Source organism: Perissodus microlepis, chromosome 16 (genome assembly GCF_051167445.1).
Source record: "Perissodus microlepis isolate ML-2025 ecotype Zambia chromosome 16, ASM5116744v1, whole genome shotgun sequence".
Classification (NCBI taxonomy): Eukaryota; Metazoa; Chordata; class Actinopteri; order Cichliformes; family Cichlidae; genus Perissodus; species Perissodus microlepis.
In genome coordinates this window covers 17,760,467-17,787,563 of record NC_140476.1, presented here as the reverse complement: position 1 = coordinate 17,787,563, position 27,097 = coordinate 17,760,467, and the positions used below count along the sequence as shown (strand labels likewise).

The 27,097-nt window shown below is 38.9% G+C and overlaps 1 protein-coding gene across 4 annotated transcripts; it reads right to left on the bottom strand.

The window, feature by feature from the left end:
- Positions 1-687: 687 nt before the first annotated feature.
- glra2 (glycine receptor, alpha 2) lies at positions 688-14,968 on the bottom strand. Of its 4 annotated transcripts, none has more exons than XM_084907856.1 (9): positions 13,516-14,968; positions 12,768-12,889; positions 10,703-10,770; positions 9,148-9,371; positions 7,956-8,038; positions 7,725-7,862; positions 7,416-7,630; positions 5,356-5,505; positions 688-3,638 (listed from the first exon to the last, which is right to left on the bottom strand). In XM_084907856.1, exons 1-9 carry the CDS (start codon positions 13,599-13,601, stop codon positions 3,357-3,359), a joined length of 1,368 nt encoding a protein of 455 aa, XP_084763982.1. In that variant the 5' UTR covers positions 13,602-14,968; the 3' UTR covers positions 688-3,356. The 4 variants fall into 4 exon arrangements, with proteins under 4 accessions (XP_084763982.1, XP_084763981.1, XP_084763985.1 ...); XM_084907855.1 differs by lacking the exon at positions 10,703-10,770 and adding an exon at positions 10,560-10,627 and having other exon boundaries at positions 13,516-14,966; XM_084907859.1 differs by lacking the exon at positions 13,516-14,968 and adding an exon at positions 10,560-10,627 and having other exon boundaries at positions 12,768-12,857.
- Positions 14,969-27,097: the final 12,129 nt, after the last annotated feature.

The following is a 27,097-nucleotide window of genomic DNA, read 5'->3' as shown; positions in this document are numbered from 1 at the left end:
TCAGTTTTTTAAAATAAATAATCGCAGTGCTTATCTGAGGTGGTGTTTTAATAATCTTAAACCTGGGAAATACAAGATAGTTGTTTTTTTTCATTTTTTTTGTCCTGATACACAAAACCTTCACGACTGTATATCCATCTGTACATATAGGACTAGGGTAGTGGTTGCATTTGTTTGAGCACAAATGCTGTAACAACAGGTGTAAACCATCTAACGGACATATTTGTTTGTAAACAATAAATACATTTAGGTATATAATTGCTGTTTTATGCCTCTGGAGCCGTGCCAGTATTTTCCCTTCAGCTAGTAGGCACGCACCAGCTGATGGAATCTCTGTATTACAGTGTGAAGTCCATTATCATGCATTAATGGAAACCTACTGTCAGATCATATCTATGTCACCTCAGGCCACCCAGTGATCCATGCCATGTGTCATCACCCTGACTTCTCAGCTTGGCAAAGAGAAGTGGCAGTGTTTTCATTTTCTTAGATCTGCAACCGAGCACAAAAAAGTATTTTTGCGTGTTTGTGCCGTTTTTTTGTTTAGTTTTTTTGTTTTTTTTTAAGGCATCCATCTTTTATTGTTGTAGAAGAAAGCAATGCAAACTATAATCTCATCAACAAATGGATGAAAATGTCAATTCAGAGGACTGGTCACTTCTTTATAAATGACAGGAGACGCAGAAATAAAGTAAATATGGTGCACAGTCAATTTTATTGATGTACAGACCAATAAATAACCTTTTTTCATGAATAGCATTCAAGAAAAGAGTTTGTCACCACAGTATATAAGGAGTGCAAGGGTCATTAGCTGCTTTGTACCATTACTGTTATGCAGATCTGTCCTTCACTTTTCAGTCCATCTACAAACAAATATCATCAGCCAGCAACAAACAAGTGAAGGGAAACAGTCCACAGCGGAAGTATACAGAAAGATATTATTTTATAACAAACATAACCTTTTCCCATTACAATAAATATTTTATTTGTCTAAATCTACAAAAACATAGCTCAAATTCTAGAACTATACCTTACATACCTGGGGGTATTAACCCTGGAATTTAAAATAATTCACGTGAATACGGGCGTGTGATAACATTAAGCAACATAGTGCATGTTCACAGTTTGTGGGCTTACCTATACACTTGCTCAAAATAAGCCATTATACCTTTTTCATGTGAGATATATGATATTTTGCTAAATAAACTGCACAAGAATGAAAAACAAAGTTAAAGACATCAACAAAAAGGTGACATCATTTCCGAATATTTATAATTCACTTAGAGAAAAAGGAAACATTGTTAAGTACCTTTGGATGTCTGGCCACTGGTAGAAAAGCTCAAAGGCTGCGTTCAGCTGTGATAGACCGCCCAAAAGGGGAAAACAGAGAAGCGTAGCACTTTATCCGACCAAATTGTTGACATCTAAGGCCTCGAGATTTAGTAAAAATGCAGAACCCAATTCCTGATTCCAGATTTTCATCTGACTTATTCATACCCATGCCTGAGACATTTACTGCTGCTTAGTTTAGTGCTCTGCTCGTATAGTTCGAAACAGTGGTTCTCAAAGTAAAGCCAGGGGATCCACAAGGGTGAAATTATGAGCTAAAGACAGATAGATTGTTTTCTATCATTTAAAAGGGATTGGAATCATTTGCAGCACTAAATTGGGTGCACCCCATGTTATATTTGGGCCAATAGAAACTCTGGAATGATTATGATAGATGATATCAATCTTATGTGAAACCACTTACAGTGCTGTGAGAAAGTCCCCTTTCTGATTTCTTACTCCTTATTTATTTCTTTATTTGCATATTTGTCACACTTGAATATTTCAGATCATCAAATAAATGTTAGTGTTAGAAAAAAATAACCTGAGAAAACACAAAATTTTATTTTTAAATGATTATTTCATTTGTTGAGGGAAAAAAAGCTCACCAAATGTACTTATCCCTGTGTGAAAAAGTAATTGTCCCCCTTGTTAAATCATGAATTAACTGTGATTAACTACCTGTTTTTGGAAAACAACACAGAGAGCCTCATTCTGACACTGTTGTGTCTCCTTTCCCAATTTAATGGCAAATTCAAGAGGGGATTTAAAGGATAAAACATGGACTAATATAAGAGATGTAATGACTGAAGTTCAGTTTAGTTGGCTACACTCAGGCCTGATTACTGTGAGACCTGCAGAATCAATAAATCCCATTGACACTCATACCACAATATAAAGAAACGGATGAGAAACCAAGTTATTGACTCATTGAATGGTTTTTTGTTGTGTTACATATTGACATAAAACTAACACAGCATTTCATAAAAAGAACATTGTAATTAATGGAACCATGAATTCTGTACCAGAATATCCTAAAGGAGAATGCCCAGCCATCATTTTCAGCAGGTTATGCAGCAGAACAATGATTTGAAACACACCAGCATGTCTAAAATCTGAATGGCTCAAATAATTATCTCAAACTCTTGACTGTAGTTCTTACTGCCAAGGCTGGAACAACCAGTCATCAGGTTTTGGCTATAATCGCAAAGTTTTGAGTAACTATTTTTCCTTAATAAATGAAATCAGCATTTGAAAAATACATTGTGTATTTATTCATATTGTCTTTGTCTAATAATAAAATTGATCTGAAACATGTAAGTGTGACAACTGTGTAAAAAAAGGACGGGGTGCTGTTTAGCTTGGCTTGTTAGCCATCTAAGTAGCAGACAAGCATTAAGAAACTGAGTTATTCAACATCATCCAGCGATTCTACCACATCAGCTAATGTGGTGTTACGATTGTTAAGGGCTTCTTGAAACATATTTTTTAGAGGTCCCTGGCCCCAAAAGTTATGTAATGCTATGTGAGAGCTATGTTTTGTATAAATAGGGTGGAAGTTCTATGACAGAAGTCCATTATAAAACAGTCCTATGCTACCTCGATAAGAAAATTTGCAAAACGTCTTGAGGGCTTGACAGAGCTAGCTTAGAGTTACGGATTCATGGAATGTTCCTCTGTTTCTTGGTTGTAGACCTCAAGGCTGAATCAATTCAAAATCATTTTGGTCCATCTTCTCCAGCATGTTAGTGAGTCTTGAGCTAAGACCTTTTCTCTATAATCTTCAGAAAATATTTTGCAGCAGTACAAGAACAAATAAAGCATCTGTGTCTGAACAACTGTTCACATTATCAAATCATGAACATTACTGTACGATTCATAAATATTGTACGTTATCCCTGAAAGAACACCACCATTACCACAATGGTGCCTCTCAATGCACAGTTTACCCTCTCATCTCCCTGTGCTTTCTAAGCATTTCTCAATCTGAGAAATGTAAAATATGTTCTCAGCCGACGGCAAAGTCTTTACTTTTTATGGATGTCCTCATGCCGGATGATCTTGTAGGTAACCCAGTAGAAGACATTGAAGATGAGGAAAGCCAGAGGAAAAGCAGCCCGTGAGATCGTGTCGATCCTCTTGGCTCTGTCCACAAACTTTTTCCTCATGGTGTCTATGTCCTTTGAGGCTGATTGTTGAGGGTTGGGAGCTGGAACAGCATTCTTAACAGCTGAGCCATCCTTTGTTGGCAGACATTGGCTCATGTTGTAGCCGGCAAAATTAAAGCGGCCTTCACGCAGATCGTCATCCTGAAAAGTGACATGCACATGTGGATGAGTTTGCTAGAGCTTTTTAAAAGCCTGCAGCTCAGATGTTAGGCTTTACTTTGTAATGACTGAAGGTTTTTCAACAAACCCACACGAACATGAACATTAATCATGAGATATTGCACTTTCAAATTAATTTAAAAGTGCGAAAAAAACATTTACAGAGATTGCTTCGGGAGATGAATCTTAATCCATCCATCCATTTATTTTCTTCTGCTTATTCAATACAGGGTCACAGGGGGGTGAATCTTAATTCAGACAAACAGCAATAAAGGTGCATGTGTTCAGCGCCCCTGACAAGTTTCTATGGCTATGATAGCAAATAGAGTTAGAGCTAATAGGAAGTCAGCAGTTTTGCAGGTACCGGGATAACAAAACAAGACCATTATTATTATGTTGTATTCTTTTATTCTGCAGGAACTATAGCAGTTCCTCCTGGGTTGCACATGAGACTTCCTTTTTCTCCATTTAAAAGATTGTCATTCAAATCAACAGCTGAAAGATGGTAATTGCCACATACTTGTAGTTAGAATATGTGCTTTTTGTGATGTAAAACTCAATTCATCCAGCTCTTTGGACAAAATTTGGTAGAAATCCATCCATCACATCTGAAATCACAAAGGCCAGTATCACGGTGGCCACAGTCAACAGTATGATGACCTACATAGACTCTGAAAAATCATTTCTCCTTTCTTTTTGAAGTTTTTTCCCTTTTTGTCATGCAGTCCAAATAAAACTAGTGTTTTATTGACTGACTTTATATGACCTCATGCCTCCTGCCTGCCGATCACCATGAGTGTTAAATCCCTGGAGTTTGGCTGATTTTATTTTGGGACTATTTTTCCGACTGAGCCTACTGCCCGCCCCCTTTCTCATGGACAGTCTGCCTGTGTATGACCCCTGCTCTGCCCATTAAAACAAGATTTATAGACTTTTATCCAGAGCTCTGTCTGATTCCTGCATTGGAGTCTGCCCTTGGTTCGAGCACATTATAGTTAGGCTGCATATTTCTGGACTCATGAGCTTTATACCAAATTCTAAAGTAATTCACTTGGTAAATTTTGAAATATGAGTGAACATTTTGACTTTTGGCATCTTAAACAAAAAAAAAAGGGCGTGAGACTTTACATACCTGATCTATTGTGATTCATGCTCTGAGCCAAACAAATGTTTTACAAAATTTAAAGCAATCCATCCAATAGTTAATGAGAAATTTTGTTTCAGACCAAAGAGGTATTATTGATGCTCATCCTCAGAGACACACTACTTCTTCTTCATCTTCTTGTTCTTGTTCTGGTTTCTTCCTTTAGGGGTTGCCACAGCAGATCATCCGCCTTCATCTCACCATATCACTGGCACCTCTCACACCAGCCCTCTGCATGTCCCCTTTCACTACATCCATCAGCCTTCCCTGTAGTCATCATTTTTCCTCCTGCCTGACAGCCCCATATTCAACACCCTTTGCCCAATATATCCACTATCCCTCCTCTGTACACATCCAAACCATCTTAGCTATGGTAATCAGCATGTTTGATTTGGCAAAGGTTTTACATCAGATGCCTTTCCTAACACAACCCTTCCTATTTATCCCATCTTGAGAATGGCACTAGGAGTTCAATGGCTTGTGGGTTCCCAGAGACACGCTGCTAATGTGGCTAAAAGTTTGAAGAGCAACCATGTGAAGACTTCAAAAGCCTACCTTGTGATTCCTTCTTTGTCTTCGCCTCAGGCGAAGGAACTCTTTCTGTTGCCTGGAGACAAAATTAACCCCAGCATATTCGAGCAATGCAGCAAATACAAAGAGCAGACACACAGCCATCCAGATATCAATGGCTTTCACATAGGAGACCTGGGAGAGAAAACAGATGTTTTTTGTTAGATTCTTCAAGCTGACAGCATTGGCTAACAGTTAAAATAAAGTATGAATGTAGCCTTTAGCTGAGAACGCTATTTAATTTTTGTATTTCTCTTTTATTAATATTAAACTTGAGTCCTATGTGTTGTTATCTATCAGTTGTTCCACAGCCACTTTCTGTGTTTTTCCTTTTATTTTGCTCCTTCAGTTAATTGTGACCTCTAAATAGCTGTAATTACAGATAATGTTTGCTAACAAGTGTGTCAGAGCTGCCAGCAGTGTCAGTGATTGCGTGGCTTTAACAGTAGCAAATAATTAATGTCTCAACCGCCAAAAGAAAGAGAACTGTGGCATTACTTTGTACCTGTAGTTCCCTGACTTTGATCTGGTTCTTTTGAGAAAGTGAAGATGAGGCTGAAACCTTTTTCTGCTCATCAGTGTGACCCCATCCTTTCATGACAGCTGATTAGCATGTGGAGAAACATCTCTGGTTCTAGAGGGCACTTAAGGCATATTGAATTGTTGTCCGTGCACTGAGGCTGTCAAAGGCTTGCCTTTAAATATTTATCAGCATACGTGTCTTTCATATGAGAATCTCTGATGAGGCTGAGGCCTTTTAGTGCTCATGTGCAGACTGATGTGTGACTGATCATCATCTGACTCGTGTTGTTTCTGCAGTACCTTTAACACTTGATCCAATTTTTTTTTGTTACTCCTTGAAATGACCACAGTTTATGACAAAAATGTTAAATATTGTGAACTGTATCAGGCCCAGCTGTGCTTCTACAAAAACACAAAAATAGAGTATCTTATCCTCTGATGTATTACAGTGGCTTTCACAACAGCTCTGAGCTGTAGTTTAAACAGTCCACTGTGGAGAACGCTTTGATTTGCTTTGTTTGTTCTCTCAATTGGTTCAGTGTTTATTTTTGAGTTATAAATCCATCCTCTGTGTGAAATGTTGATGCCTGAGTCTCACACTAAAGGAGCAGCACCCATTTTCAGCTCATTGCACTGACTGCCTAAAGAAGAAATAGTAAAATCTGTTTGATCCACTGGTTGCTTTTGTTTCAAGGTACAGCTGGGATTCTAGGTGCCTACAGCTACATTAAAACTGCAGGGACCTACTATCTCTTTAATAAACTATGAATGCTTTCTAGCAGTGTCAGACAGAATTTATTCAAATGCCAATTACAGTTATGGTTAGAAAATCTATTTTTTCCTTGATTGCATTAATTCAAATGATAAATATTTATGACAACCACTCAAACAATATAATTACATAATGGATGTAAACTTACAAAAAATGCAATGTACCAGCGATCAGTCTTAAATAACAACATTTGATATTTAATATTTAAACTGCTATTTGACTTCATACTGACTGCATTGTCCATCCTCCGCTCTCCTAGCTGAGCGGCTGAAACCTGTCCAGGCTGTCTTAGAGTCAGAGGGAGGGTCTCGAGCCTATCACAGGGCTCACCCAGAGAGACATACATCCAATTAACTTAACAAGCATGTCTTTGGACTGTGGGAAGAAGTCGGAGCACCTGGAGACAATCTTGCGGGCAGACATATATTTAACTTGCATATCCATAACAAACTTTCACTTTTAAAAGAAATATTAATCTTTTAGGTTACTTCCTGTGTGCTCTCCGTTCTTGCTTTAGAAAATTTACCCTGTGATATGACATGAAACACTTTGGCTAATCACAAGTCTTTTCAGACCAGATCAGGTGAGTTGTACAAATTACTATAAACAGCAAAGACATCTGTGGGAACATGGTTCAACGTGAGACGCGTATGAGAAATATCTAACAAAACCTAGGACTCAAGCTTCATATGTTTTTGCCACATACAAGGCTTGTGCTTATCTGCTGGAGGAAAACAAACAAAGGTTTTACCTTTGGAAGAGAAGCCCTGGACCCAGAGCTTTGGGTGGTCATGGTAAGCACAGTGGTGATTCCCAGCGCCACTCTGGCTGGAGCAGCATCCATATTAATCCAAAAAGACACCCATGAGAGGATGACAATGAGGAGAGAAGGAATGTACATCTGGATCAGGTAGTAGCCCATTTGGCGCTCCAGGTGGAATTTAACTTCAATACAGGTAAACTTCCCTGTTCATCAACAAGAAAACATATTTAAAAATGCAATTCAGCCATCAACCTGGGAGAAATGTCAGCTGTTTGAAACATAGACATAAATGCTGACCGGTGTTGTAGTGTTTGGTACAGTAGCCCAACTCCTTCTCATCCCTCATGATAAACTGAGGCAGGGTGAGTCCCTCCGACACCTGTACTGCACCGTTCTCCAGCCACTCAAACACCAAGTCATTCATGGTGTATCCAACTAGAGCCAGAGAAGAACGGGTGAATTTAGTAAGTAGATTCTCATTTTAGAAAGTGTAGCAAAAATCTGGAATATAAAAAGATCAGCACTTACAACTTTCCAGTTGCATCGTACAAGTTTGGACGTCCATTGGAAAGTTCTTCAGATCCATCGGGCACGATAGAATGAGAGTCAACCTGTAATATGACACAAGGTCACAATGTAAAATGCAACAAACAACAGTGTTATTTGATGTCAAAAGAAGGCTTATTAACACTCAAACTAGCAGCTCGACATGCGTATTGAAAAAAATCTTGAAAAATTAGATTACAGTTGGTACTTGTTTTTAGTTGTATCAGGTATTGGCTGCTCTTTCTCCTGTGTCATAACCTCCAACATATCATGTAGGATACCCTTCAGCAGGTTCCTATTACACTTTCATTACTGCAACTTATTGTTTCTGTGATGCATTGTGGTCCACAGTCTGCTCACTCTGTCATTTCTCTCATGAATGGAGACTGCAGCTAACCACCTTTCATTTTTCTTCTTGGCCCGCGATACCTTAACACCTGAGCACCACTCAGAGTTGAGCCGCTTTCTAAATGGACTCAGAATTGATCTGCTTTATATCGCATCGCTGCAGAGAAAATTGGATGTTGCATGTGGCTTTTGTATTGTAATAAAATACAACACATTTTACAAGTTTTTTTTCTTTTTGGCCTGTACTTGTGGTGGTATGCATCCTAAGGTTTCAAACATCTTTTCATATTTAATAGAAGACCAGCATGGAGAAAAATACCCCCTTCCTTCTCAGCTCTAAGTTTGGGCTTTACTTTAGATTCTCACCAGCGCCCCTGAGATTTACTTGTCCTCTTGCAGTCATATTGCACATGGGAATGTGCTGCGGTTCAGAAAATTATACAGTTTCAAAGAAATGATCACAGTGAGATAAAAATCTGTTTCAAATTGCATGCTGCAGATTGACAGTCTTTGATGTTTAAGAGAAAGTGTAAGAAAGGCAGTAAGTGAACATGTCCTGCGGTAATCTGTGCATTCAGCAGAGATTTCTGCTTCAGCTACACTAATATCAAACTGTGTAAAAGGCAAGTTATTATTGCCGCTTCCTAATCTACCAGTTATTTTTCTCGTTTTATCCCTTTAGAGAACATTGGTGGTGAAAAAATGTCCAGAAACTATTTTGTGCCAATATCACAAAAATAATAATTATTAAAACATTTTCAAATAATGATGCTCTAGTGCAGTTCTTCAGTCTTTTAAAATTGTCAGAACTTGTGAAGTACTACACCTGATGCTGTAGAGGACAGTCCCATCCTTGAAGATCCTCAGCAGCTTGTTGTCTGTGGTGACGTCATGGAAGTTGGCTCCTTTCTCGTTGGCGAAGAAGAGGTCAGGCTTCCATATGGAGTCCAGCATAGATGGGTCCAGGTCAAGGGAGGAATCTGGGTATTTACTGTACGCCAGCCGAGGGTCATTCCACTTCTGCCGCAGGAAGATGTTCACTCTGTAATCCTGCGGAGACGACAGGCGGCTTTGCATATTTTGCAGCGCAGCGATTCGGGTTATGAGAATGCATGCTGATGGAGGAATGTCAATCACTGGTATCAGTTTTTAATACTAGATAACCTTCTTTTTGACAAGGTAAATACAGGAAATTTTGTATTTACTTTTCTAATACACAAATCATAAATGAAATGCATCTTTAGACCAGAAAGTAATGAATGTTTTTGGTGCTTTCAGTGTGTTTTGATGATCATTTTTTAAACTTTTATTGCAATTCAGAAGGATCGAAAGCAATCCTGTAACATCAGTAATAATCCATGAAACATAATAAAAGGAAAATGAGTGACACATTTGTTCCAATGCACATTTTGGAAAAATTATATCATTCAGCAATACCATCAAAATTAATCTTAATTATCATACATTTGTTCTCATGGCAACTTTCATGACTACGTATTGTTGCAAGCTGCATTCACAAGCCACTGACCTCACCATAACCTTTCTTATTCAAAATTATGCAAGAGAAGCTAAATGAGGTGTTTATCAGATGCAGAGCCTGAAGAGGAGGCATCTGACAGCACAGTTAGCAGTAGACTGAGTGTCACAAAGCTCAATGTAATTGATATGTCATGATGATGAGAAGCCCTTATGTTGCTTGACATTTTATCAGCGTATTGGCGGTTCCAAATATCTGCATGCCCTTCTTAATACTGTGTAATTCCCTGGCAATCTTACACCTCCTGCGCAAAATTATCATTTTCCATTTATGATCTAAGTAGTTATTATCACTCATTACAATTTGATCCTGATTAGTTTCAGTGCAACCCTGCAGGTTTTATATTTTTACCCTTCAGGGGCTGGATGCCTTCACACCTCATGCATTGCACATCAGTTTGTTTGAAAGCCCCAGCCCCCCACTGTCAATTATTGGCTCTGCTTAAGTGACTTGTCAGGATTTGTTGTATGAAATAGTAAAACCAGACTCATGGGAGCAGAAACCAATATTTGACTGGATAGCCCGCCAATAAACTTTTTGATGGCAAAGAGCTAAATCTTATTTAATGAATAGGAAGACATGGCATGGAAGGATGTTTTAAAAAAGGTCAGCAAGGCTAAGTAAAAACAGGATGATTCAGTCGTATCTCCATAGGAGAGGTCAGCGCTTTAAAACATGTCCAAATACAACGCTCAACTCACCATTGTAGTTTCTGCTATAGAACCAAAGCTGTTGATAAATATGTTGCAGGTAACATTAACTGGTGGACCTGCAGGTTGAGGAATAGATAACATATTGACACATTGTACAGGACAAAAATCAACCAAATACCAGAGGAACTCACCATAGTTGTCTCTGTGACAGAGCCGAAACTGTTGATAAAAATATTGCATGTAACGTTTACAGGGGGACCTGTGAAATGGAATGACAATGACATGACAGGAAAAAGCCTTAAACCATACGTATTATAAAGGATGACTGGGTTTCAGGTGGGGAAGATATTTTGACAGGAAAACGTAAAATATGCATTCACAGAACAAGCGGTGTTTTGAACTTTTGTTTTTGAGGGAGCTTCAGGGCAGGAAAAATCTATTAATTAGTAAAGGCACCACTGTGTCAGCTTAATGTTATAATGATGCAGTGATGTCTTGTAGGGTAATGTAGGCAATCTTTCAAGGTTGTCGTGCTGTAAACACATTTTTCTTGTGTTTACACAACACAAGAGGAGACATGCACATGCAGATAGGAGCATGCACACAAACACAAAAGTACTTTTGGCTGAATAATCAATTAGAAATCCCCACAAAATGTAATGTTAAGTACTCTATTAACTAAGAGTTGTTTCAGTATAAACAAATCGCAAAATAACTGGTTTTGGCTTCAGAAATGTGATTATTTTATGTGACGAATTTTGATTTGGATGATGAAGCTGGGATCGTCACTGACATTCCCTTTCTTTTTACTAAACAATTAATTTCTAATCAACTGGGAAAGTCATCTAGAGTATTTTTTTTAAGTGAAAACACTCTCTGGTTGCAGTTCTACAACAATCTTTTCTTCTTTGTATCAAATCTGAGCAGTTTCTCTCCAACACTGTGAGTAAGAAGTGCCCAGCATGCTTTGATGAATAGTGTCATCTTTTTCTGTATAGAAGAGGCTGAGCTGAAATCTCTTTGCGAGGCTTGGCAGGTTATGTGCCATTTAAAGTCAAAGCAAATCTTTTTTCGCTCTCTCTCTCTCTTTTTCTCTCTGATAAGTGGAGCTGTAAGCCCTTCCTAGTGCCCTTCCCCTGTGTTTTCTTCATCAATATTGCATGGAGCTTGGTATTAATATTTGCCTCAGTTTGTCGTTAGCTTGCTACATTTAACAGTGGAAGCAGAAAAATATGGCAGTACCTGCTGCTGACGACAAAACTCACACAAAGGAAATCTAGGGCAACCTTCAGAAAATGAGTTCAACACTCTTCAAAGTGTGACTAGCAGGTTCAGAAGCAAAATCATCTATTTACGAAGAAGTGAGCTCATGCAAATGTTGGGGGGTGGGGGGGTTCTTGCCAGAAAATATATGCGTGTGCATTCAGAACTGTGTGTGTGTGTGTGTGTGTGTGTGTGTGTGTGTGTGTGTGTGTGTGTGTGTGTGTGTGTGTGTGTGTGTGTGTGTGTATGATCAGAATAAAGAATAACTGGAAACATAAAGGCTTTTTTTCTTTTTGAAGGCTAGAAGTGATGCATCATCCCTCGACAAAAAAAAAGAAAAAAAAATGCCAGCTGGTATTAAGCAGGCTATCTTCCTCTTATCTTGAGTCCATCTCAGCAATAAACATTTTTTTCCCTTTGCCTCAAATGGGAAGGAAAGATCTGGGCCATGTGTCTCTGAGTCTGATTAGCTCCTGTGCTGTACTGTCTGACTGCTTCAGCTACCCAACAAGTCCCAGTCCACCTGACCCAGCCTGGAGTGGGCCTGAACGCCGCTGGGCTAGCATCTTCTCACTCAGCTCTGTTCCAGTGCTGTGATGCTGTGTCTGTCCTCAGCATCACAGCAGTAACAACAACAGAGGAAGTCAGTAGCCTGCAGCCTTGCCACGGGGGCACCATCCATCATTTGGCCTGTCATGGTGGCATCCTTGTCTACTGCAAGAACCAATTTGTTTCTTTGTGACGGAGATATTTACAAGCATCCGTTTTAAATGATGTTATCCTGATGGGGATTCTGCTTGACACATTTTCAGGAAATGAAAACATGCACGCAATGTTATAATGAGGAATTAATTTGTGGTTTCATTCAAGCCGGAACAATCATGTTACTGATGACTGAATCATATAAGTAAAGATGCCCAACTTGCTGTGTTTCTAGAAATTTGTGGGTCGTGTGGAGATTATGTTAAAACATAAAGATCGTGACAAACAAACCTTTAAAATTCGGTCTTATTCGCGCATCATACCCAGACGTGCGACCCATGAGTGAGTCCAGAAAGTCTGATGGAGACAGGTTCGAGGATGATCTGGAATCGTGCTCCTTGGCGTCCACAACTCTGGAACGCACACATGGTGAGAAAAATCACTGGATCACACAAGTCAGAGCTCAGAATCGGGAGTTAAACCTTATCTTTCCCCTAGCAGCTGCCTCGCAGTGGTGGGCACGCAGAGCGAAACCAGAAAAAATGCGTTAATGCGCACAAACGTATCGGATGGGATTTCGACGTCGTGGGCTTCTCCTCTAAGAAAGGATTATTCTGTTGATAAAGATTCACGCACAGATACCACACCACGCTGTAGCCATGTTTTAACGCAATGTTGAGTTGCCAGAGGGGAAGGGAAAATACCATCACACGCGTAAACGTCTCTGTCACCATTTAAGTACAAACCAAATTTCCCAATACGAATATTATTTGTATTAATAATATTTTAGTTAGAGAATAATCTCGACAAAACAATCGATGATTAAAATCTTAATCAAGAAAGAGTTTTGAAAATAAAAGCACATCATATTCAATTACCAACTTTGTTCAGAAATTTCTTCACTGTCGCTTCTTTCATGTTGTTTCCCTAACTAACACATCGAAAACTTCTAACATCTAAATTTCCAAACTTTACTTGGAAGAGACAAAGTGTTTCACGGATATTGAATCAAATGTGTTTGATAAATAGATTCGCCTACCTGAAGTTGTTTGTCTCCATCAGATATATGAATAAAGCTGCTAAAACCTTAATAAGGGAGCGATTCATTCCTGGTGGTTTCCCCATGTGCTCACTTTTCTATTTCTTCCATATGTTTACATTAGTCAAACACATAATCCAGATAGGGACCCCGCTTTTTTCCGGACTAAGTCGTGGGCGTTTGGGTCTTCTTTTGTCACAGGAATATACAGGAGACATTCCTCAATGCGGTTTCATGAAACTCCCGAAAACAGATTTGTCGAAGCGTAGGTGTGAAGAGACATCAGTCCAGTGGCCAGACGTAGAGAAGGTGAAACTCCAAGACGCATCAGCTGGAAGCTCTGCTTCGGTGGCGCTCGCTGAGATGTAAGAGCGGGCTTTGAGAAGAACAGCCCGTTGGCTTGCGTTGTTACTCATGAAGTGAGATCTTTCTCAGGTGGGGGGAACGTCAAGGAATGAGAGAGGAACGCCTTTTTCTCATTTCAGCACTTGGACAGCTCCCGGTTGAGTTACGCGCAAGCGCAAGGCTTAAAAGTGGCGGACGTGAGTTGGTTTTCAATAAATCAAATAAACGAGGAAGGTAATCACTTGAAAGACACTCAGACATTGTCTCCATTGTCTTTAAATGACGACGCTTTTAAATGATAGCATTTACCTCACGAGATCGGCTTAATGGGGGGACTCTGGGAGCGCGCAGCTGCGCGTAAGAATCAACTGGTTTTAGAACATTTCTTGTGGTTTCTAGAGATGATGCACGGCGTTTAAGCTGAATGGTGGTGTGGGCTTCTAGTTAAATCGACATCTACTTAGGATCTGATTTATTACAAAGCAGATCTATTCTTCAGGGCTGTCATTATCATATTACATATTGTGGGTGTATAACATAAAACTGACTGTGTGACTCTCACTCCGTTCCTGTCTATATATTTGCAGTGTTGTTGTTTTTTTTTTGTTCCCACCCAAATGTGTTTAGAGCAACCTACGTCCTCACAGATATCAAGAGTGTAAACAAAGGAGGACGCACCAGCGAGATGCTGCTGGGAGAGTATTTGGTACCCCGGTTGCCCTGGAAACAGATTTCCAAGGCACATCATTGGAAATGCTGAAAGGTTGGCCTCCCAGAGCGAGACCGAAGAGAAGCTGACTGACAAACACAGACGGAGACAGCAGGAAATAAAGGCTACTACAGGGTGGCTGTAGCCTGAGGGTGGAGGAACTGAGGTTTAGAAGGCCGCAACACAGATTTGGGTGATAACTGTTCAATATATATGTATATAAGCTGCTGGTGGTGATGCAGAGAGTGGATAGGGACCTGGCAGTTTGAGGATGTGAGTGGGCTGTGAGGCTTTATGGACCACAGGCATGAATGACTCATTCCACATGAACGCACAGGCATGTGGTGAGGAGGAAGCAGCTAAACTTAGTGAGAAAAGAAAATATTTCATTCACTTCAAGCCAAGTGCAGGACTCCTGTTGTAGGATTACTGCCAGCACATCACACGCTTATTGCACTTTAGCCCGACACTTGGCTACAAACCAGTTAACAGATCATCTTAGCCCTTCTCAGGTCAAGCCGTCACCCCCCTCACCCCACCCCACCGCCAACCCCTTTAATGCTGTCATAAAAGTGTCACTTTGTATCTTATGCTCAGGAAGGCATGGCTTGCCATAGTCTGCAGATTTAACATTGATGTATCAACAGAGGTCTTGCGTATGGCTTGTTCTGAAGTATTATAAATACTGAATGATTGCATGAATTATTGAACAACTGGCACATGTACTGTTTTTCATAAATACTTTCAAGTTAAAAACAAAAACAAAAAAAACAAAGTTTGTCTTGTCTTGTGTCAACCATTTATGTGGATAACTCCACTTGTGAGCGTGTCTGGTTCAAGGCAATAACACCTATAAAACCGGGTATTTTCTCTAATGAATACATTTCTCTCTGGTAAGAGCCAAAATCCTCTTTGCACTCACGCCCTTTATTTCCCATCTTTGAGACAGGTGCACTTGGCATGTCTGTGTAATGACACCAAACCAGAGCTTCAATTGGCCATTAGTTTCCATAAGGAAAGACTTCAGCCCAGGTGGGTCACATAATTAAAGGAGAACAAGTCAGATCAAGGCGAGAGAGTGTGTGTGTGAGACAGAGAGAGAGAGAGAGAGAGATGTGGGCCTCTCTCTGTGAATAAAACAGGACAAGAAATGCCTGTCGGTCTCATTTATCCAGCAGTTTTCACATAGCTATTAAAATTACAGGCTCAGGACAGGCGCTATTTTAAAGCTTCCCACCCACAACAACAAAGACTGGTTGCTGCTGCCTGTTATTCTTTGGGGAATTAGAGGTTTTACATCATCAGCTTTATTGTGATGTCCATAAGGATTTGCTGCACAATTTATAACTATGAAATTAAACGAAGGGGCTTCAACTTTATAATCTCTCTCCTATAGAATTGCAGCCAAAACGAATGCATTGTTTACATTTATTATTGTCCATACAACTATTTATTTAGGAAGAACAAGTTCTGTGTTGTCTGGGTAGGTGGTCATTGATCCTCATCAGTAACTGCAGAGTTGTAGACTGACTGGAGAGCTCACCTGGAAACAACAAGCAGACTTTACACCACCCTGATGCTCATGTGCACTGGACTGAAGACAAGTGGGAGCTTCGGAGTATCCATTGCCTCATCGATTCTTTGTATCTTTATCCCACTTAATGACTTTTCTGCTCTATAATTCAACTCATGGAGCTGATCTCGGGGCCTAGCAGGGATACAGAGAGGTAACTTGTGGCTGGAGCTATTTTAGAGAGACAACATGCTGGAGGAAGAATGCAAAGGATTTAATGAGGGGATTCTTGAAGACAAGCAAGGATTTGAGAATTCTCTAGTGCCAAAACACCCAACACAATTATCATAAGCTCTCTCTCACAGCGAAATGAAGCTATTTTGAGGTTCCTACATTCCACACAAGAGAATGATAAAGTCATTTAGATTATACAGTGCAAACAGTTTGTCTGCAACGCAGTCACATGAAACAATGTTTACTCTTCTCTAGGTATTACAGCTATGGATTCATATGAATCACAAGCCAATAAAAAGCCTAAATTCTCATAAGGATGCACCTCCTTATAGGGTGTGTTATCCCTCAAGCTGAGTGAAGAGAGCAGTGGTGGTCTTCACTAAGACTCATCTGTCAATCACAGCGTTGCTTCATCAGTAGGAGCACACTGACAGCCAGAGAGCCTTTCTCCATCACTGAGCACTGAAGACCCACTGATCCACAGTCTAGACCCCCATCCATCCTCCACAGTCACTCCATGTCTACACATTTAAAGAGATTAAAAGAAACAATAAAATGCCACAATGTTTCTACAGGATGTATGCATCTTATCGAATGCGCTGCTCAGTTTCTTAAGCAATTACTTTTTAAGCAACAGTGAATCCATCGTGTTTTACTTAGATCTACATGTCGGGACATCTCCCCTGAGTTCCAGTTTCTGTGCAGTCACCCGAGCATCAAACAGCTCATGTACACGTACTTTTTTCTTGGCCAATGTCTGCTCCATGTTGACACAAACTCATAATTTATCTATTTCTGGCTTGTAGGCTTGTCTCGCCGAGAGTTGTCACACTGGTTGTGCTGCTGTCAAAATGATGCAAGAATAAATTGAAGACTGAATGCAATTTCAGTTGCTTAACTGGTTTCAATCAAATTTTCCTTTTCACTGCCTTTAAAAAAAGATATTTATGGAGAAAACTGATGAGTGCTCTACTGAGTATTCTCAGTATTCTCTCAGTGGGAAAACTTCTGTGGCAGAGATAGTGTCATTATGACATGTGCCATTTAGTGGTATGTGTGAAGGTATACAGTTAAAAGCTCACTGGCAGAATACAAGATTTGATGTGCTTGCACAAATATTAAAACGATTAGCATGCAGCCTGTCAAATGGAAGAATGCATTAAAGATGACTTGCTTGTCACATTCAGAATCAATTTGAGCAGCATACTGTTCCGGAGAGGTTTGTCTATGATGTTTCCTGCCCCAGTCGGGAATTTTAAATTTAAATACTGCTTAATGTTGAAGAAATACAAAGAGGCAAAAGATTGCTGACAGCCCACAGTAACATTGTTTGCCATTATCAAGCATCAGTGTCTTTCTGACTGAACCAGTGTCACGTCTCGTCTCATTCTCATCATGTGTGTCTTGCTGAAAAAACTACCAGAAAGGTTTACTCTGTCACAGCTGGGCCACATCTAAATTTACCTTGGAATTTTCTTTCAAAGCGGTCTCCAAATCTGACGACTGCCCAGCATGTCTTCATGCTCGAGTTCACGTCCACACTCCCCAAACTTTTCCTATATCGGTTGTTTCTTTTTCTTTATTCAGCACTAACATTTTCTATGTTTTTTAGCAGATGCTTTAATGTGATTGGTTACATTATAACTCACCCTTTACTGCTATATTTCAGATAAACACACTATTAAAGGGAATCAGAGCTTTCTTGGTAGTAATGTTAAAAATGTCTAAGGACAATCAATATCCAGGCACAAGTATGACTTTCAAAATGTGGGTTGTATTATACCCCAAAAAGATTAATAATAATATCAACATACATAACCATTAAAATAGTTATTTATTTCTGTATTTATTTAAGAAATAAGCCAGTCAACTAAACAAACCTACTCAAAAATAAGGCTCTCCTAAACAAATATTTTGTAGTATATTTTGTAATATTTTCTAGTGGAGAAAACATTTCAAAGGCAAAGTGGGGACAATGGCTATATCAAAGAAAAACAACAACAGAAACATAATTCTCCCCTATGCTGTTGCAGCAGATGGTTTAGTCCATTTGGGTGACCTCTGTGTTTAAACCAACTCCACCATACATTCAGCCTCCTCTTTTACTCAAACCAGGAAGAACTGGAACAAACCGCAAGTAACTCAAGAAAACAGTGGAAAATAAGTAATGCAGCTTCTATAAATCAATGACAAAGCCTGCTAACAATCATCAAGGTGGTCCTGACTAATCTAGGGACGGGGTTTGGTTAACAGCCAATTCCTCACACTTTTTATGGAATTTTCCCACATGTTGCAAAACCCGAAAGCTGCTTTAAAATCCATGACAGAATATGCACACTAACAATGTATTCAAACAAACTACGACTGATCTACTTTATAAATGATGTAAAGATGCAGAAGAAACCTTTATGTTGAGTTCATTACATCATCCACATTTTATAGTTTTTTTCTTTTTTTAATCTCATTTGTTCTTCACTCACCGTCATATCTGGCATATAAAGCATTACACAGCCTATCCTATTACTGTGTTAATAGTAATCTATAAAAAGCATTAAGTCCCACATGAAGCTGTCACTGCAAATGTATTTCTGTTGTCACTAAATGAAATGATAGGACAGGTATGCTTTATTATTCCAAACTGACCTCATCTATTCTTGATAACATGCTTTGTGGATGCCTTCTAATAAATCACACTCAATAAAAGCTTTATATGGTGCACCTTCTTTTATTTAAAACTGCTCTACAGTTTATAAGTAATTTAAATGCAACATGGTGCCGTGGTTAGCACTGTTGTTTCACAGCAAGAAGAGCCCGGGTTTCAATCCTGGCTGGAGCATTTCTGTGTGGAGTTCGCATGTTTGTCCTGGCGATTGCTCTCTGGATACTCTAACTTCCTCCATCTGTCCAAAGACATGCACGCTAGGTGAAACAGTTAAGTGGAAGATAATGGATAATAACACTACTTTAAGTTAGCATGTCTTCACTTTGTAATCAAGTCATTAGTTAGAAATTATTAAGAGAATGTACATTAAGTGTCACAATCTATGACGTTTATTTCTAATGGAATAAAAGATGATACTAGTTTAAGTGATGGGCCTGATCTGGAAGTCTTACATAAGCCGGTGAGAGAAGATGCATAATATGGTCTGAAATTTATCAGTGCCATCTTTACCTACACTTTAATTCATTCCCAACCATTAATCACATGTGACACATAACCCCAGAATTACATTCTTCCAGAATCTGCTCTAAATAACAAATTAAATGTTATCTGTTCTGTTCATGGTTAAAAAAGAATGAAAAGTGAAAATGGATCTTAGCAAACAGAAGTTTGATGGAATCAGAAGAAATATAAAAGGGAACAGACAAATTTTAAGAAAAAAAAAATGAAATCATAAAGCTTTGCAGAAAGTCAGCTTCTCTCCAGTTTTTCATAAAAAAAGGAAAAAAAAATACTTTAAACTTGATGAATGCAAAGTTATTTCCTCTAAACCCATTGCCATGGGAACAGTGCTCCAACTGTCTCTTCTATCTACAACACATGACTATCGTCTTCTTCAAAAGCAATCTTACAGCATTCACAGTGTTTGTGCGTGCATGTGGGGGAAACCGCTACGGTGATGTTTTAGAGAAAATTAGATTCAAACGATTACGAGGATAAAAGTCGTTTGTTGGATTTTTTATATATATATATTTAAATTGCACTACATTTTGAAAAGGCAAAGCTTGGAAAATTGTAGTCATGTCAATCACTGGTGGAGAATAATCATAAGGCTGAAATGAGAGTCACAGCTGCAGAAACCAAAACATAATCTGGTTCACAAAAGATCAGGTTTTTGGTAACGTGCCAGAAAAAAAATCCATGTTATTATTATTAGAAGAAAGGGAAAATAATGACATTAGTTAGGCTCTGTAATTCCCCTATTTGGACTTCACACTCGGTTTGGACTGCCACAAGGTCAAACTCAATTTCAACTTGTAATTTCTATGTCTAAATTGTACTCATTGGCTGAGATATTTAGCACCTCCACAGAGCTGCCAGTGAGATTTGTGAAGAGGAAAAGGGAGACATAGTGATGAAGAGGAAGAAAGGAAAAAGGATATTTTTGCAGTTTCCCATTTTATCAAATCTTGAAATAATCAGTAGGATTAAAATTGGCAGATGAGACATTTTTGAAATTCAGAACACGATAGAAGAGGATTTTTCCTTGATCGTGTTTAAACAATAAACAATGGTTTACACGTATACATTTATAATGCCACAACGTCTATGACTGTCATTGTTCATAACATCTTTACACCGCTTTCACTACTCTGGCACCGTTATCACTTTGGAACCATTTTTAGCACACTGTGAGGCAGTAAACACAGTTTCCATGGAAACATCAGTGAGACACACATTGATAAGCGGATTGGAGCAGCTGTATTTCTCTGATGACGAATGAAACCTCAAAAGCTGAGAGGGTTTCAGCTGGCAAACACAATTAAACAGTAGCCCGTATACTGGGGAAGAGGGAACCACATAAGCAGAGGAATCTGTTTGATTTGTCGTTATGAGGACGATAACAAATTATTCTTATCTGGTTTTGCCAAAAGCACCCTCTGGCTCTGCCTGCCTCGTCTCGCCAAAATCCAGCCAGTGGGTCTGCTTTCTGTGTCTCGGAGCAAATAGGCAACAATTTCCAATTAGATTTTACTTTACAAATGATATATTGATCTGCTGTAGCTGCACTCATTAAGCTGGGGAGAGACAATGAAGCACAGTTTAATTTGGCATCAGTCAATTGTCTTTACCAGATGGAGGAGAAGACGGAAAGGTCAGGCATGTTTTTAAAATAGTAACCTCCCCAGAAATCACATTATGAATTGTTTTAAGCGAGTACTGAGTACAATGATCGTGCAAATGTTAGCAGGAATAATTTGATTATATTGCCCACTTTGTGGGAGGATGCGCCACAGAATTAAACATGTTTACTGTCACCCTACAATGTTTGACCTTCACTTTGCAAAATGAGAGTTTTCTCTTTATCTTGAAGACATCTTGTACTGAGTTGATCAGTATTTGATTATTGTTCTTTTTTTTTCCCAGGAGAAAACTTTCCAGCCCTTTTTAATAATGTATAAATATATAATTTTAATGAAACAATAAAGAGTATTTTACATTTCAGGAGAAGCTCTATGGAGGATCAAAACTGCCCATCAAAAATAGCTAATATCTTGTAGTGAATACATAAATATGCCATTAAAAACCTAAAACATTATTCTAAATAACCTGTTTAGGCATTTTTGTTTTTATCAGACACTTATGACATTGATATTTATGTCTTCATTTGCACATTTATTTATTCATATGTCATTTATTTTATCTGATAACTTTGTTAACAATCTCTGGACTGGAGGCAGTCAATTTCATTTCATGTTATAAAATTTAAAAAGTTGACCTCATGAGAGCTTCCTCATTTGCATACTAGAATAAAAATCTATAAACATTAAAATAAAATATAAAAATAATTACGTTAAATGAAGTGAGTAGGGGTAAAATGCGATAAATAAATAAATACTTTGGGTTATTTGACAAAGTAAAATAAACACACAAGGAATTAACGATAGATATTTTTTAAATAATTCATGCATAAATCTATATAAATATTAAAATAGTGTTTATTAAATTATTTGTTTTACTTGACCAGTACTCTTCTCCATATATTTAATATTGTACACACAGAATATTTTATATGAAGAGCTTACAGTTACATTCTGTGCTATGTCTTCTAAGGTAATAACCTGAGTCTCAGCTGTTAAGAGGACATTTGGAGAGAACCTCCTGATAACAGTGCGAGTGATGGTGTCATGAGAGCCGCTTTGCCTGACAGCAGCACATCTTCCCTCTGTGGCTGTTGTCCTAAAAGTGTTGCACAGAAAATACAAGAGCACTGACCCCAAAACATCTTTTTTGTTTTTGTCCTACAAAGCTCGGAGAATGCCACAGCTTCATCAACAGCATGCCGATTAAGGTGTACAGGTGTAGAGGTGAGCCGAAACAATGACAAACTGTTCTGAATGTTCATCAGTGACATAAAATAAGTTAAAGCATGACACTTTTTTCCTAAAAATTGTCTAAAAAGGTTTGACACATCTTAGAAGCGTACATTTCTCATTCTGTGGCCATATTGAGTGTGGATCAATGTGGGAGAGGCTCAGTGATGAACTCGCTCCCCGCTGGCAGTCTGATGGGTCTGTTTTCTAATGAAACAGGGCCTCCAGGGAAAGTAATGACACTCTACTGGCCTCTGTCACTGAGCAGAGGCTCGCTATGTTCCCTCTCTAGAGTAGTTATATAATAGTTAATGATTCAGGAGCACAAACATCCTGAAAAAAAGCCCTTTAGGCAGCAAAATAAATGCATGCATTAGGCGTGATAAGTAAGATTAGATAATTTACTCTTTACACTTCCTATAACAAATTACCATATTTAAATCAAAGGAATTTGGGTCAAAATGCTCAAGCATGCCAGAGAGCTACATTCAAAAGCTTCTGTTTCTTACTAATAAGTCAGATATATAATACACACAATCTTCTGTGTTATTGTGTCCATCATATGAAACCTGAAGTTTCCATGGTAAAGATGAGCTGCTGGAAAGAATACAAAACCCCCAGAAACACCAACATAAACAACATACTGTGGCAAATTTACAGAGTATGCAAATCAAATTCATGCAAACACTGGCATATTGATTTACTGTAATAATAAAGGAGAAGAAGTATTTTCTAATGTAATAGATTATTGATTGATTTCCCCAACCAAACCAAAGAATAAACGCTGCGGTAACGTCATGGAGACCTTTCAGATGAAAATCCGTTTGGCAAAGAAGTAATCACAGCACTGATGGCTTTTCTGAGAATCGTGTCCCGTTTGTTGAGGTAAATACAAAACCAGAGTGACACATTGCCATTTGAAGGTCACCAAACCTGCAGATGAATAACATATGAGAAAATGTAGACCTATTTATCTCTAATTAGGAGTGGCATTGTGTTTGTTGAATACAGCAGGGTGTTATGAGGCATTATTTTAATATAAATCTCGAAAGACGCTGTAATTGAGTTCTGGCATGATTGCCTTTGGGAACAGCAATAGTTTCAAAAATATCAAATGTTTATAGAACAAGTGTTGAAGGTTATCTATTCAATATATTGATTCGGTAATGCACTGTATTGTACATCAAGAACACCACGGGCCGTTTATTCGAATGAGGAAGGAGGAAAATTGTATAGAAATAATCTGCAGTGATCATAAAAGATGTAAACGTAATCACAAAAGCAATCAATTATTTAAAAAGAAAGAAGTTGAAACAATTTGGCAGCAGATGGGCTTCAAATGTAGCAGCTGACACTGTTTGAATCATCCAAGTGTGAGAAAAATGATCACATCCAATACCCATTTTTTTTCTTCCTTTATTTATTGATTACATTTTACACATTTGGTTTAATATAACTTTCTTTTGAATAGTCTATCACCTGTTATTTTCCTGTGTATTTTTGGGGTATTTTCTTTACATATAGATTAATATTTTACGTAAAACTAAATGCTGGCATTTCACAATCCAGTTTCAGCTTCTTATTCCATGGATTTGTATTATTATTGCTATTATTATTTTTAATCTATTTTGGAAGAGTTCAAGAGCAGGACAGAGATGCGAAGCACGCACTCTTGCCCGCACAAAACTACATGCTTTCATTCCAGACTCAGGGGAGTCAACAGGAGAGCGGCTGCTTGGAGGTGATACAATTCAAGTAGCATAAGGCGCCTGTTATCCAATGAGTTGATAATTTCCCTCAGGTAAACTCGAACACTCAACTTAATCTGTCAAATAACATAACAGGAGTCCTCTGGAGAAATTTCACTTTCAATATTTGTGATGGGAAAAAGAAATCTTATTAATGTAATGTGTTAATTGAAAATGCCTCATAAACGAATGATAAATGGCCAGTAGGGCTGTATATGTGTGATTTCTAAAGGCAGCTGTCTGCTTCTATTATACAATCAAACTAATGAGGAACACTGTTGGAGTTAAACACTGAAATTAATGAGGTTTAACTCTTATTTGTCTGTGCTTTATTATTTTTTTAACAAGTGACATCTAAAGCCACGTTGTTATCTAGATAATTTCCTACTTGTCAAGCTGCCTTGACTTCGGTGTATAAAACATGCACTCCAACAACATCAGCTCAGACACTGAGCAATGACACAGTTAAACGGTGAACCAGACTATTTATTTACTTATCCCGGTGTGAAGCTGCAGCATAAAATTCACCAGACAGTTTTGATCGTGTAACAGAAATAAAAGCACTTTCCTCTCTGCAGGAAATCAGTGGGACAGTGACAAGCACGCACAGTACCGGGACCCCGAAACTCAAGCTCACTATGAGAGACTTTCACAGTAAATGAGTCAGCAGACAGGGGACAGATTTGTTGTCAAGTGTGACATTTTTGTAAACAACAGACTTTAATGTTAAACTTAAGAAATCGGATGTCTTCTCTGTGGTTCATGCCTTTTTTGAAGCAGTTATAATAAATAAATAAAAGGGGCAGCCCATAAACTGCTGAGTTTATACAAGTGAGGATTTTTATCACAACAAGGAGAATGGACATGTCAAGATTTAGGAGAAATTCGACATTATGTTTTGGCTTCTTCTTCTGTACTTTGTGTCTCTGAGTCACCATAAAATAACGCACTAGATGGCAGCATTGTATAGACTTGGGTTAAGCTGTCGTCTATGTCGCCATCAACTCAGCTACCAAGAAATCCAAAGGTTTACCTATACAAATCTTCTTCTTTTTTAAAGAGCTTCAAATAGCATGTAACATGTGGTCTAAAGCTCACAAAAATATGCTGTGATATTGCTCCTGTCCATGGCCATTACTGCCAAGAAAGGATGGGAGCGGTGGAGGAATTCAGCGACAGTTTCCATCAGTATTAAGGTCCTGTTTGCATGTCAGAATCAATAGGTCTCATATTTTATGCCTGTCTGCGCTTCTTACCTGGCATAATTGTGCTATCTCTATATTTTATATGTGCAGCAATCTTTTTTTTAAAAAAGCTTTGAACATCAGAAAATACAGCTGGTAGCTTATTTATGAGGAATGCTGTTGAGCCACAGTGACCCAATTATCTCTGGAGGCAGAGCCACAAGGGTGTGTGTATTGCTTTGGTTTTTCCATTCCCTGAGTTAAAGCTGTCTACTAAATCTAGCCACTCCTCTCACCCTCTAACACCACCACAAATCAAGGACAGCAGATGCAACACAGTTTGTCCTGCCTGTTTCTTAATTCTCTCCTTCCACACACGGGCTTAGAGCGAAACTAGCCTGGGTTTAACTTCCTGCTCTACTCCCAGCTGTTTTTGTGGCTACCCTCAGGCTTGGGGCCTCGGGAGCGATAAATTACATGAGCTCACTGCTGCTTACATGTTCTTCACTCCCGTCGGCCTGCTGGGGTCGGTCACCGCCATTGTCTATTTTGGCTCATAAGCACTGGTGATGCATTGTGTTTGCAGAGCCTCCTGCAGAGACTGATATGCTTAGAAAACACTCCCAAGACAAGACCTTTATTTTGTTAAACTTGATCAAGATATAATCAGAAAGTGTCTGGTCACGTGGGACTGTGGTTTAAAATAAAAACACTGGATAAAAATCCATCAAACATTCACCCCTTGGGGCACACGTGGGATCACTGTGGGCCCCATTAAAGCTACTTCTGGTTGCCCTCTTATTCTCAAGGGGTCACTGCAGCAGGTAGCTCAGCATATTTCATATGGCAGATTTTTTATATTGGATGTCAATCTTGAAAGGGATTTGTAACTCCTCCCACAATTGAACTAGGGATGTTTTAGTTGTTAGCCAAATGTGTAAACCAATACACCAAGTGAACCCAAATACTGGCATAAAATGTCAGCAACCTCGAGGCGTAGGCTGCCCTACTTGATTTGACGGATTTTTATAACACATACTCTTCCTGACAACCCAAGAGATTTGTGTGTTGAATCAGTTAACCTCTATCACCCTCAAATTTTTGTAAGTATACTAAAACACATAAGTCACGTGTCTCTGTATCATGTTTCCTTGTTTTAAATAATTTGCCAGCAAACATGCCTATGTGAGCCCACAGTAGGTAGGTGTGGCTGAACTGTGGGGCTGTGTGGACAGGGAAAACCCAGGCTCATCACCTACAGAAGGCCCACAGAAGTGTTGCCTTTTAGGCCCCTTATATGGCTTTTCTGTGGGCAAGCCTATAATGAAAACACTCATGACGACCCAAAAGAGCAAAATTCTTATGGGTCCCACATGGGCTAGCCTACATGAGTACCTCACTGCTCCACCTGTGGGTTAGGCCATGCAGGCCCCACAGTAGTTTTACCCACTGGGACACTTAAAAAGCAAAACAAACAAACGGGATTGTCCCCACTGTGGGCCCGCATGGGCATATTTGCTGGAACCATGCTTTCTCTCTAAGTGCGCATGCTTCCAACTTGCAAGTGGGATTTAGTTTTATAGGCAAGCTGAATAGATTAGATTCTCTTGAAAGCATTTTGCGAGTAGAGGTAAACAACATTCTTCCTCCGTATTTTCCCTCAGATGGCAATGGAACATTATTTTCCACTGCTTTCCAAATACTAAACCAGATGTTGACTCCACACTAAAACCTCATATGTTGTTCACTACAGTTCCAGGTTAAAGTCTGAGGAACAGCACTAGAGTTTGTGAGTATCTACTTTCTAAAACGA

Coding starts and splice junctions, on each gene's coding strand:
- glra2 (XM_084907856.1), bottom strand. CDS start 13,601: ATGGGGAAACCACCAGGAATGAATCGCTCCCTTATTAAGGTTTTAGCA. Junction 7,863..7,955: donor TACGATGCAACTGGAAAGTT/GTAAGTGCTGAT, acceptor CTCTGGCTCTAG/TTGGATACACCATGAATGAC. Junction 5,506..7,415: donor CCAGGGCTTCTCTTCCAAAG/GTAAAACCTTTG, acceptor TTTCTCTCCCAG/GTCTCCTATGTGAAAGCCAT.